The 12817-nt window shown below is 37.3% G+C and overlaps 1 protein-coding gene across 1 annotated transcript in view; it reads right to left on the bottom strand.

The window, feature by feature from the left end:
• The window catches only part of LOC138821335 (serine-protein kinase ATM), a 105520-nt gene that overhangs the window by 35115 nt on the left and 57588 nt on the right, over positions 1-12817 (bottom strand). The window contains exons 31-36 of the mRNA XM_070013482.1: positions 12587-12751; positions 10997-11129; positions 9094-9189; positions 6432-6594; positions 3284-3425; positions 1537-1713 (exon numbers count right to left, since the gene is read on the bottom strand). Coding sequence (XP_069869583.1) covers positions 1537-1713; positions 3284-3425; positions 6432-6594; positions 9094-9189; positions 10997-11129; positions 12587-12751 — 876 coding nt within the window. The remainder of the gene's footprint in view (positions 1-1536; positions 1714-3283; positions 3426-6431; positions 6595-9093; positions 9190-10996; positions 11130-12586; positions 12752-12817) is intronic.

Genomic DNA, 12817 nt, shown 5'->3' with positions numbered 1-12817 from the left:
TTTTCCAAGACAATATCTCAATCCATAGCTGGAGATAGTGGCACATGCTTCTCATCCTAAACTACATGGGAGGCTGAGATTGGGGGGAACCAGTTCCAGGCCAGTCCTAGCAGAAAAACCCATGAGATTCAATCTTAATGGTAAAAGTTGGATGAGGTGATGTACATCTGTCATTCCAACAACTATGGGAAATCAGTGGATCACAAGCCAGGCACATTCTTGGCAAAGAGACTCTATCTCAAAGCATGGCTCAGCAGTAGAGAACCTGTCCAACAAACATGATGTCCTGAGTTCAAACTCAAGTAATATCCAAAAAAAGTGATAGACTCATGTGCTTAAATTGTAAACAAAAAAGTGTTTTTATACAACATTCTAAGCTAATGTATTTGCATTAAGTGTCTGTTAATTACACCATAGTTGATCATTTCCAGTCTAAGCCACTAGAATATTGAAATAAGATACTGCTTACAAATGAAATTGTCACTACTATTAATACCATTTCAGAGCTTAAAAGTGTAGTAATAACAGAAGCAGTTTCTTGTTTTGGTGTAAAGAGGAAAAAGGTACCAAAGTTTAAGAGAAAAACTGAAGATTGTTTATTTTCTATACTCAGAAATGAGTTACAACAGTCAAGTTAAATATGTTAAGTTTTTTTTTTTGTTTGTTTTTTACTTACTGGAATTTGATCTCAGGATTTCATGATTCTAGGCAGTGCTTTACTGCTTAGGCCAACCTCCACCCCTTTTGCTCTGATTGCTTTTGAGATAACATCTCATTTTTTAGCAACGTCTACTGTATCTCTACTGGTCTCTTATTTATGCTTCTTGAATAGCTAGGATGAGTGACGTAACACTGTACAGAGATTTTTCTGTTAAGATGGGAGGAGGGCAGTCTTACAAATTTTTATGCCAAGGCCAACCTTGAAAGCTTTTTTGTCTAACTGGCTTTAAACTATAGCATTTTCGATTTCTGCTTCCTGAGCAGCTAGGTTTATAGGCATGAGCCATCTGTACCAAGCAGAGAGCTTTAAAAAATCCTGATATCTAGGTATAAAATCTGAGTAATTGTACTCTCAAGTTTTTAATACTTATGGCACATTAAAAGGGCATTCAACCATATTTTTACCATTCATCACACTCAACACTTGTGCATTCTCTCCCTCAATCCAAAAGCATATCAGAGAAAGTAAATGGCAATGCTCTTATCAGACTTAAAGAGCTACTTTTAATAAGCACAAATAATTCACCATCATCAGTACTTTGTACTTCGTTCTTCCTAATAAATTACTCAAAGTACCTGTTAGAATGCATCTAGTATGCTGCCATTCCAACCTGAAACCTACTGTGTAAACTATGACTAAACAAAGATGTCACTCTAGTAAACTCCAGCAACAAAGCACACACTGTACAAAGATGTATATCATTTAGCATTCCTCTTAGATACGAAGCTCATCATAGTCAGACACACAGAAGCCAAAGGAGAATGGGAAGGGAAAGTAAAAAGAGAAATTAAGTTGGACTATATTAGTCTTCTTACCTCACACATTGGCTTCAGTAACTGAAGAATTTCGCTTTTTATGCTTCCGCTGTCCAAAAAAGCACATGTTAGGTTCTTTATCCAAATGTCATGATTTTCACTTTGAGGAATCCACAGATTTGTATCATCCAGATAGTCTAATGGGCATTCTTTGTCAAGTCTGGGTACCTCTAAAAACTATAATCAGAAAATGTAAATAGGAGAATCAGAAAACTATTTACCTTTCCTGTTTAACAGAACTATCCAGGCACAAATTTGCTTCTAAATAACATTAAATATATTTAAAACTAGAGTTAGACATAACAGTTAATTTAAAAATTAAAACAATTTTGGATCAGGGTATGTAATTTAACTGGTAGAACACATGCCTAGAAAAGTAAGGCTCTAAATTCCTTAGTACTGCAAAAATAAAACAAACAACAAGCATACTTATCTCTGGTTTCTGGGGAGTTGTTTTTGGCTTTGGGGCAGTTTATTTTCACATGCTAGAGCTATTTCCTGACAAAACATATTTATTTGATAGGCAGAGTAGGATGTCAAAAAGCTTTACTGGTCCAGGTAACAGAAAACCAGTTCTGTCACTCTCTGGATGTGTTAATGTGTCTGTTACATTTCACAAACTTCGACTCATGTGAAAAAACAAAACAAAACAATTCTAGTCTACCAAAGGGCATTAATTTCAAAATAAAATGCAATCCTTTTAAATGTTAAAAATATAGTACTTAATAAGTTGCATTAAGTTTATGTTACTATTAACTTTAGTAAGATCAAAATTGATTTTAAAAGAACAAAAATGATACATTAAAATACTTCAATGATGAAGTAGCATTTATTGAAATTAAACTGGTAGGAATTCATCTATGCATTTTTCAGTCATTTTATAAAAAGAAAAGAATGCTTAGACAAAAAAAGAGAATGATTAGATGCAGGAGTTCCTTAACATCTTGCACAGGAGTACATTCAATAGAACTTTGTAAAAATCCATGTGGGAAAGAAGCAATCTAAACCTCAGCTTATGTCCCACTAGGGAGCTATGATATAGAGCAGGGTGCATGGCTCAAGTGGAGACTGATATATTAGCTTCCTAAAGAAATAATGGCTTGATTGCAAGTCATAATATCTTTAAGTCATATCTAGAATCGAGGAAATCAAAAGATTAGGTTTTCTTTTCCTAAAACAAAAAGGTTTTCTTTTCTTAAGCCAGATGGGCTGGATCAAGCCTGTAATGCTAACTACTTGAGAGACTAAAATCAGGAGAATCAAAGTTCAAGGCCATCCCAGTTCTAAATCAATGGTTGGGCACAGTAGTATGTGTTATACTGGCTACCAGGGAAGCAAAATGGCTGGGTGCAGTGGCAGTTGTCTGTTATCCCTAATGACATGGGAAAGCATAAGGAGGATTGTAGCCCAAGCTGGCCTGAGAGTAAAACAAAGATCCTACCTTAAAATAGTCAACGCAAAAAGGGGCAGAGGTGTGGCTCAAGTGAATTTCCAAGTTATCCCCACTCCCCTATAATTTTTCCCTAACCCCAAATCAACCATTACTTCTGTAGATTTTATCAATCTGTTTTTCTTAACCTGTCATAACAACAAATCCTTGGGATTCAAGAAATAGTTTAAATCATTTCTAGGAAAAGGTTAAATATTATTGTACTATTATTTTAATCAATTTGGTAATTAAAACACAAAGCAAATAGAACTATTCCAGGTATGGTAGGAATTTAACAAACATTTACATGGGCCAAACCTTTTTCCTTGATGTTCTAAATGGCTGCAGATAGGCCAGCATAGGATCAGCTGTCTTCTTATAAATATCCCAGAATCTATGTCCAGTCTCTGTGGCTAAAATGTTTTTCAAACAGGTAACAGCAGCTGATCGTACTTTGACACTGAAAAACACATAGTTCATTTAATCTTGAATGTTTAGTAAACTTCCACAGGTACTTAAAAACGAAATTCTATAACATAGTAAGTTTTACATCTATAAAATTCAACATTATAGTAAAAATTATCACTGCAATGACAATCCTCTCCATTCTACACAATGATGTTTATACAATGATGCCATAAATTGATTCATTAAAAAAGTAAGAAATAACACAGCCTAATAATAATAAGTATGAGGAATAAGACTAAAATACTGATGCACATGAGCAAAATCATATTTTGGTATTTTTTCTGGGGACACAAATAATTTGAGGTGAGACAGAAAGGCATTTTATCGCCAATGATAAGATTATTTTAAAATTTTGTATTTGGGCTGGGAAGGTGGCTCAGTGGTAGAGTGCTTGTCTTGCATGCATGAGGCCCTGGGTTTGATTCCTCAGCACCACATAAGCAAAAAGAAAAAAAAGCCGGAAGTGGCGCTGTGGCTCAAGTGGTAGAGCACTAGCCTTAAGCTGAAGGGCTGAGGGACAGTGCCCAGGCCCAGAGTTCAGGCCCCATGACCGGATCACCCCCCAAAAATTTTTTTTATATTTATTTTGATTGAAATCTAGTTGAGAATCATTAATTATGGCATCCAATATCTCTAGTAAAAAAGTCCAACAGCCAAGCGCCAGTGGCTCACATCTGTAATCCTACCTACTCAGGAGACTGACATCTAAGCATTGCGGTTCAAAGCCAGCCCAGGCAGGAATGTCCATGAGACTTATCTCCAATTAACCACCAGAAAACCAGAAGTGGCACTGTGGCTTAAGTGGTAGAGTGCTAGCCTTGAGCTGAAGAAATCAGGAACAGTGTCCGAGCTGGGTTCAAGCCCCACAACCGACCCAAAAAAAAACCCCAGATCTCTCCTGGTTCTACCCATGTCTCTCACCTCCATTACTAAATACCCTAAAATCCAAGTCACCCTTTTTCTCTTCTGCAATGATTTCCTATCTGATCTTTCTTTTTTTTTTTTTTTTTTTTTTTTCCCAGTTGGTCGTGGGGCCTGAACTCTGGGCCTGGGCACTATCCCTCAGGCTCTTTAGCCATAGCACCACTTGTGGCTTTTTCTGCTTATTGTGGTGCTGAGGAATTGAATCCAGGGCCTCATGCATGCAAGGCAAGCACTCTACCACTGAGCCACCTTCCCAGCCCCCCTATCTAATCTTTCTGTTTTCACTTTTACCTCTTTGGAATCCATTTACCATACAAAAGTCAGACCAAAAGGTAGGCTACCCAAACTTCATGGCTTCCTTATATACTTTAAATAAAACGCAATTTCTTAATCATAATTAGTCCCACTTTTCTGATTTATTGACTGTCACTGTCCTCCCAGATGGCTGACTTCTTTGAGGAAGTGCCATTTGATATGATCTCTGAGTGATCCCCAAAGAGCCGTGAGACAATAAGAGCAAGGCATTCTAACAGGGAAGCTAGAGTGAGATAGGCGAAAAATCAGGAAGAAGCCAGGTAGTGAGGAAGATGGTAGATGAGGTATTTCAGATAGGTTCTCAGTGCCCAATCTGGTCTAAGACCTTGATCCTCCTATCCCTGCCTTCAAGTAGCTACGATTACAGGTATATGCCATTATGTCAGTGTGGAACAGTTTTTGAAGAAAGATTTTTCACTGAAAACTTGCAATCATTAAATGATCCAAGTTGGTTTTCAGCAAAAGATGTAGAGATACTAGTGTGATTTCAGCATGCAAATAATAAAGCATAGGTACAATTTTTTTCTACCTTTATTCAGGCAGGAAAAAAAATCAGTAGAAAGTTTAGGGGCTTTAGCATACAAAGGAGGTGTTACTCAAAAGGAATCTCACAAACTGAAGGCTGAAATGCTAATAATATCTTGCAAATTTGTTTTTGTCAAGAAATAAATGAGTAATAGAAATTCTGTCTGATTAGCTTAAGATTTCTGGGGCTAGAAAATTTTTGCTGGGGAGCTAGTGTGTGGTATAAATAGTAGAGTATTTTGCCTAGCAAGTACAAGGTCCTGAGTATAAACTGCAGTACCACTATGAAAAAAGAAAGAAGTAAAAAAATTAAAACAAATTTATCTTTCAAAAAATAATTTAAAAAAACCTTTTTCTCAAGTCAGAGGCTGGTGGCTCATGCCTGTAATCCTAGCTACATAGGAGGCCAAAAACTGAGGCTTAGTCAGCCCAGGCAGGAAAGTATGTGAGACTCTTAAGTCTAATTAATCCCCAAAAGCCAGAAGTGAAGCTATGGCTCAAGTGTAGAGAGCTAGCCTTGTACAAAAAAGCTTAGAGATAATGAGAGGCTCTGACTATGAGCCTCAGGATTGGCACAAAAACAAACAAAAGAAAAAAAAACCCATAACAAAACCACTTTTTTCTTCGTATTTAAAAGGATCAAACCTCTAATGTTGACAAGTGTTAAAAGTAGTACTCTACATTTCTCTAACTGAATGTGGAACCATCTAGTAGTTTTCTTATTTGTTGACTGTCTATTCTTACTGGAATTTAATATAGACCTTATTTGGAATCCTCATGACTATGGCAACTCTTGCAACACAGTAAAGTCAATAATTATGTGAATTAAGAAAATGAAAAAAAAGTATACATGACTTTAAAAAAGTATGAGAACTTGCCAGGTACTAGTGATTCATGTCTATACCTAGCTACTTAGGAGGCTGAGATCTGAAGACAGTGGTTTAAAGAGAGACTGGACAGAAAGGTCCGTGCCACTTTTACCTCAAATTAAATACCAAAAGCCAGAAGTGGAGCTGTGGCTGAAGTGGTAGAGTGCTAGCTTTAAGCAAAAAAGCTGCAGGACAGTGCCTTGGCCTTGAGTTCAAGCCCTATTACTGGCACCCCAAAAAAAAAAGTAGAAGAACTTAAAAGACAAAACTTAATTTTGGAGATGCTAATCGACATTAAGTATCATTCTTCTTGAATGTCAGATTAAATAAGTGTGATCAAATATATGTTAACCATAAATACTCACCAATCTTCTACTAGTGTATTATTCAGGTAGGTCAGCATCAGTAAGGTCCATTCAAGCTCTTTGTCTTCAAGAGTCTTGGCATAAGATATATCTTTACTATGTTGTATAGCTATCGTAGAAAAATCTATAGGACCTACTTCTCCTAGACAGCTTCCAACAGCCTCTACATAACAGAAATTCTATTTTACTAGAGTCATAAACATAACATACAAGCATAATATGCAACAAATTTGCTAATTAAAAAATATAATACTGTTTTGTCATGCTTCAAGATTTCAGTATATTATGAATAGATTCAAGAAGCCACAAAACACTGCATAATTTCCTTTATTTATCATGTGGGAACAGATTCTTTACCCCACAGATGATAGGAGATAACAAAATATGAATAACTAAGAATCTAAGTCCAATATGGCTGAGAGAGTATTTACTCAACCTTAAAACTGTTACCATTTTGGGGAGTTTCTCCATAAATCTTAAACACAATTCAGTAAAAGTTTTATAATGTTTTCCCTATTATCGCTGCCAAATGAAGATAGAGCATTTTCTTTTTTTAGGGGGGAGGGTCCGGTTGTGGGGCCTGAACTCTGGGCCTGGGCGCTGTCCCTCAGCTCTTCAGCTCAAGGCTAGTGCTCTACCACTTGAGCCACAGCGCCACTTCTGGCTTTTTTCTTTTTGCTTATGTGGTGCTGAGGAATTGAACCCAGGGCCTCATGCATGCAAGGCAAGTGCTCTACCACTGAGCCACCTTCCCAGCCCCACAATAGAGCATTTTCATAATCCCAGAACTCCTCATGCTAGTTCCCAGTCACAGTGGTGTATATTTTGACAATCTTTCTTTCAAAAGATGAAGCCTAATTTCCATACCTGTCAGTGACTCACTTCTAACAAATACAAAGTGTATATAAGAACTTCAACTCTTTTTTTTTTGTTGGTTATAGGCCTTGTACTCAGGGCCTGAGTGCTGTCCCTGAATTCTTGCTCAAGGCTGGTGCTCTACCACTTTTAGCCACAGTGCCACTTTCAGTTTTCTGGTGGTTAAATGGAAGTAAGAGTTTCATGGACTTCCTGCTCAGACTGGCTTTGAACTGCCTTCCTCAGACCTCAGCCTCAGTAGCTAGGATTATAGGCATGAGCCACCAGTACCCAGCCCTTCGACTCTTTTATTAACTTCATGTTGGACATTTCTTTTAAGTACTATTCTAACTGGAATTGCCTATTTCCTTTTTTTTGTGCCAGTCCTGGGGCTTTAATTCAGGGCCTGGGCTCTACTCCTGAGATTCTTTAGTTCAAAGCTATACATACCACTTATCCTTCCTATTTTCTTTCAGAAACAACAACCATGACAGCTACAAGTTAACTTCAACTGTATGAATTTTTCCTCCAATCATGTGATCATTAAATCTAAAAACCCATAGTAGACATGATATTGTCTGTTAATTATTATTATTTATGTTTATTTTTTGTGGTACCAATGTGAATGCAGGGCTTTCTATTTGTTTGGCTAAGCTTGCTTGTTTAGTTGGTTTTTGATCACTTAAGCATATCCCCATCCCAGCTTTTCCTTTTTTGGTGAGTTGTGGGGCTTGAACTCAGTTCTTCAGCTCAAGGCTAGCAGTCTACCATTTGAGCCACATTGCCACTTCCGGTTTCTAGTGGTTTATTGTAGATAAGAGTCTCTCGGATTTTCCTGTTCAGGCTGGCTTTGAATCATGATCCTCGGATCTCAGCCTCCTGAGTAGCTAGGAATACAGGCATGTGCCACCTGCGCCGGGCTCCATCCCAGCTTTTTACTGTCTATTCTGGAGATAGAGACTCATGGACTTTTCTGCCCAGGCTGGCTTTGAGTCACTTTCCTCTAGAGCTCAGTCTTTTTAGTGACTAGGATGATAGGATTACACACCACCAGCACCTTATGTTGCCTATTTATCTTATATAAGATTTCATGCCAAAGGGCAGTAGGAAATGTTTTTGTTTTCAATGTTTTCTTATAATCCATCCCTCAAAGTCTATTATTCTTATTACACATAGAAAAGACATTGAGGGCTGGGAAGGTGGCTCAGTGGTAGAGTGCTTGCCTTGCATGCATGAGGCCCTGGATTTGATTCCTTAGCACCAGATAAGCAGAAAAAGCCAGAAGTGGTGCTGTGGCTCCAGTGATAGAGCCTTGAGCTGAAGAGCTGAGTTCAGGCCTCGCAACCACCCCCCCCCCCCCAAAAAAAGAAAGACATTGAATATCAGTTCGTTAAAGTAATATTAGAGAAGTCAGTTAACTTACAACATCATTCCACAAGTGGATGTTCCTGAATTTCCCAAAATCTGTTAAGGCTTTTTGCAAATTAATAGTTACCTATAAATGTAAATTGCTAATTTCTAATTTTATGTGAATATTTAAGGAAGAAGGAAGGGAGACTTCTTGGGGATACTTGAATGAAACAGAAATATTCCCCATACTTCTCATGACAACCTTTTACATTCTTTGAGAACATTTTAAAGATTACACTTCAACTGGGCATAATGGGGCACACCTAGAATCTCAGCACTTGGGAGGCTGAGGCAGAATGATCATGAGTTTTATGCCAGTTTAGCTCAAAAAAAGGAAAAAAAAAAAAAGATGAGCACTTCAACTCAAAAGGTCTACATTCCTTTAACTACAATTTACCTAGAACTTCTCTTTCTCCAGTCTGGTTAACCGCCATCTTGGATAACTGCAACAAACTGACAACTAGCTTCACCACAATGCCATCATGTGGGTTATCTAGGAGTAATTTAGAAAAGTTAGTTCAAATTATCACGAGCACAACACGCACTTTCATAATCTGCAAATAAACTGTTATCTGACTAGAAAATTTTTGCAAAGTTTTAAAAAAGGTTTTAAGGTATTAGCAGCTAAAAAAGTACAGTATGTAAATTTGAACATTCTCATGAAACAGAATCCTACAGAAGTGATCATACTACTTAGCAGAAAGAAAATTATCTTGAACAAATGTGTATAGACATTAAAACTTTAGTGAAAATCATAAACAACCAGAAATACAAGAAGCACTGTACTTTAAAGCAAGAAGGGATTTTATAATCTGCTTCATTTAACATCTTGCATTCAGAATCTAGACCAGCACTGTCCAGCAGACAGAAATACCTACAATCCACAGTGTCCAAAGACAGCCACTATCCACACATGCTAGCAAGAACTTGCTAAGTGCGAGTACAATCAAATATTAGAATTTTAAATGAGCCTTAATTTTAGTCCATTAGAATTTAATAACAAATAACTAATGGTGTTATTATATAGGGCAGAGCACACAACATAAAACACATAGGAGAAGAGATACTAATCACATCAATATAAGTGTACATGTTTTGCCAGGCACCGGTGGCTCACACCTGTAATCTAACTACTTGGGAGGCTGAGATCTGAGGATCGCAGTTCAAAGCCAGCCCAGGCAGGAAAGTCCATGAGACTCTTATCTCCAACTAACCACCAGAAAACTGGAAGTAGTGCTGTGGTAGAGAGCTTGCCTTGAGCTGAAAAGATCCGGGCCCAGAGTTCAAGCCCCATGATAGACCAAAAAAAAAAAGTATATATACACATATACATAGCACAATGCATACCTATAACTAAAACAAGATGAAAATACATTTCTTTTTTTCAAGTAGATTGATGTACAAGTCAAAAATACATTATCTTGGGCTGGGAAGGTGGCTCAGTGGTAGAGCGCTTGCCTTGCATGTCTGAGGCCCTGGGTTCGATTCCCCAGCACCACATAAGCAAAAAGAAAAAAGACGGAAGTGGAGCTATGGCTCAAGTGGTAGAGTGCTAGCCTTGAGCTGAAGAGCTGAGGGACAGCGCCCAGGCCCAGAGTTCAGGCCCCACGACCGGACCAAAAAAAAAAAAAAAAAAGAGCTGAGGGACAGCACCCAGGCCCAGAGTTCAAGCCCCACAACCAACAACAACAACAAAAAATACATTATCTTGTATAGTTTATACTGAAGAATTTTGTTTTAGACAACAAAAAGCTGATAAAATTGAAGAATAACATGGTCATATTTGAAGTTAGAAAATTTATTCTGATAGAATATTGGGAAAAAATGGGAATAATTTTAAAGTGAGAAAACTCGTTATAGCCACCTTTTTTTTTTTTTTTTTGGATGGGGTGAGTCCGGTCGGGGGCCTGAACTCTGGGCCTGGGCGCTGTCCCTCAGCTCTTCAGCTCAAGGTTAGCTCTCTACCACTTGAGCCACAGCACCACTTCCGGCTTTTCTTTTTTTCTTCTGCTTATGTGGTGCTGAGGAATGAAGCCCAGGGCCTCATGCATACAAGGCAAGTGCTCTACCACTGAGCCACCTTCCCAGCCCTGCCATTTTGTTTAGGTGAGAAATTATGAGGTTCAACTCTAGGTCTGTGGCAGTTAAATAAAAGAAAAATATAAGAAAAGGTTCTTTGATATGGCTCAGTAGTACATTGCATTTCTAGCATTTATGAGGACCTAGTTTTAATCCCCAGCCAATAAATAAAATAAATAATATTAAAAAGAAAGTTAAATATAAATGATAGATTTTTTTACCCTGAGAGGCTTTCATAAGATCCATCATCTGATCTTTATGCTGTTCCAACTGTCTCCGAAGCTCTTTTAATCCTTCAAGCCTTGTCAATGGAAGTGCATCATAAACACTTACTGAGAGAAAATGGTTAATTTCCTAGAAGAGAGTATTAGTTTATGATGTAACTTGCTTTTAATATGTATTGCATGGTCTAAATAATACACACACATACACACACATTTGTGCAAGTCCTGAATATGTATTGCATGGTCTAAATAATACACACACATACACACACATTTGTGCAAGTCCTGGGGCTTGAATTCAGGGCCTGGGCACTGGCCTTGAGATTTCTTTTGCTCAAGGCCAGCACTCTACCACTTGAGCCACAGCGCCACTTCTGGCTTTTCTGCTTATGTGGTGCTGAGGAATTGAACCCAGGGCTTCATCCATGCTAGGCAAGCACTCCATCACTAAGCCACATTCCCAGCTCCAAATAATACATTTAAAAAAATTTGTTAAGTGCCTTTCACTAATACTGACTCATCAATCTGAGGAAAAATAAATTCCTGCTTCTACTTCCAGCTCTACAATTCTAAAATTCCTTTCTTGATAATCCAGTTAGATTTCAAAATTTTTAATGGTTTTATTTTTTGTTTTAACTGTAATTTTATACTTCAATGTATATTAAGTACATTTTCATGTCGAGAGACAAATAGACTATGATTTTAAAAATATGATCAGATTTATGAATACATGCAAACATAATTTTGAAGTTGATAAAGCTTAAAGAATTAAAACTTGAAATATTCTTTAAAGTGTTAAATATTATCTCTAACACAAAGCACCTGATGGTAATTATGAAATATCAGTGGGCCATAAGTTCTTAAGTGTGTCAAGAATATTTTATAGCACATTCCTTGGCTATTAAAATTCATATCTTAGCCAGGTGCTGGTCGCTCATGCCTATAATCCTAGCTACTCAGGAGTCTTAAATCTGAGGATTGTATTTTGAACCCAGCCAGGGTAAGACAGTGCATAAGACTCTTATCTCTAATTAAACACTAAAAGAAGTCAGAAATGGAACTGTAGCTCAAGTGGTAGAGTGCTAGCCTTGAGGAAAAGAGCACAGGGACAGTGTCCAGGTCCTGAGTTCAAGCTGCAAGACCAGAACAAAAATTTAAAAAAAAAAAACAAACTCATATATTTACTAGAAAGCCTTGCTATCTATGCTTTAAATGCAGCATCATGCAAAAGTAAAAATACATTATTTCACAGAAGGTAGACCTCATATAGTATCAGGGTTTTTTTGTTTTTTTTTTTTTAAATTTTTTCGGTTGTGGGGCTTGAACTCTGGGCCTGGGCACTGTCCCTCAGCTCTTCAGCTCAAGGCTAGCGCTCTACCACTTGAGCTACAGCACCACTTCTGGCTTTTTCTGCTTATGGTGCTAAGGAATCAAACCCAGGACCTCATGCATGCAAGGCAGGTTTGTTTTTTTTTTTTCTACAATAAAGTATCAAATTTTTGCCACTAGATTATTAGAGGTTTTTAAAAAGAATTATTGTCTATGTCCTCTGATATAGAAGAGTAACAAGATAATAATTTTTATTACCTCCAAGAGTGAAAAGGGTCCTCTACTGTATTTGATTTTCTGCTGAATAATACGTAAATCCTTAAAAACAACACGATCAGGAAAAGGATCTAAAAGCTTAATTGTGACATAGAGGTTTTCATTATCCTTGTTATCTATCACTAAGTATTTCAGCAAGTCCAAGACCTAAATAATTAAAAGGAAAATTAAAATAGGAAAAGTCTTTCATATTTCAAAATAAAAAAAATTAAA

Source organism: Dipodomys merriami, unplaced genomic scaffold (assembly GCF_024711535.1).
Source record: "Dipodomys merriami isolate MVZ:Mamm:240054 unplaced genomic scaffold, mDipMer1.0.p SCAF_91, whole genome shotgun sequence".
In the NCBI taxonomy this organism is placed as follows: domain Eukaryota; kingdom Metazoa; phylum Chordata; class Mammalia; order Rodentia; family Heteromyidae; genus Dipodomys; species Dipodomys merriami.
This window is presented reverse-complemented; position numbering and strand designations above follow the sequence as displayed.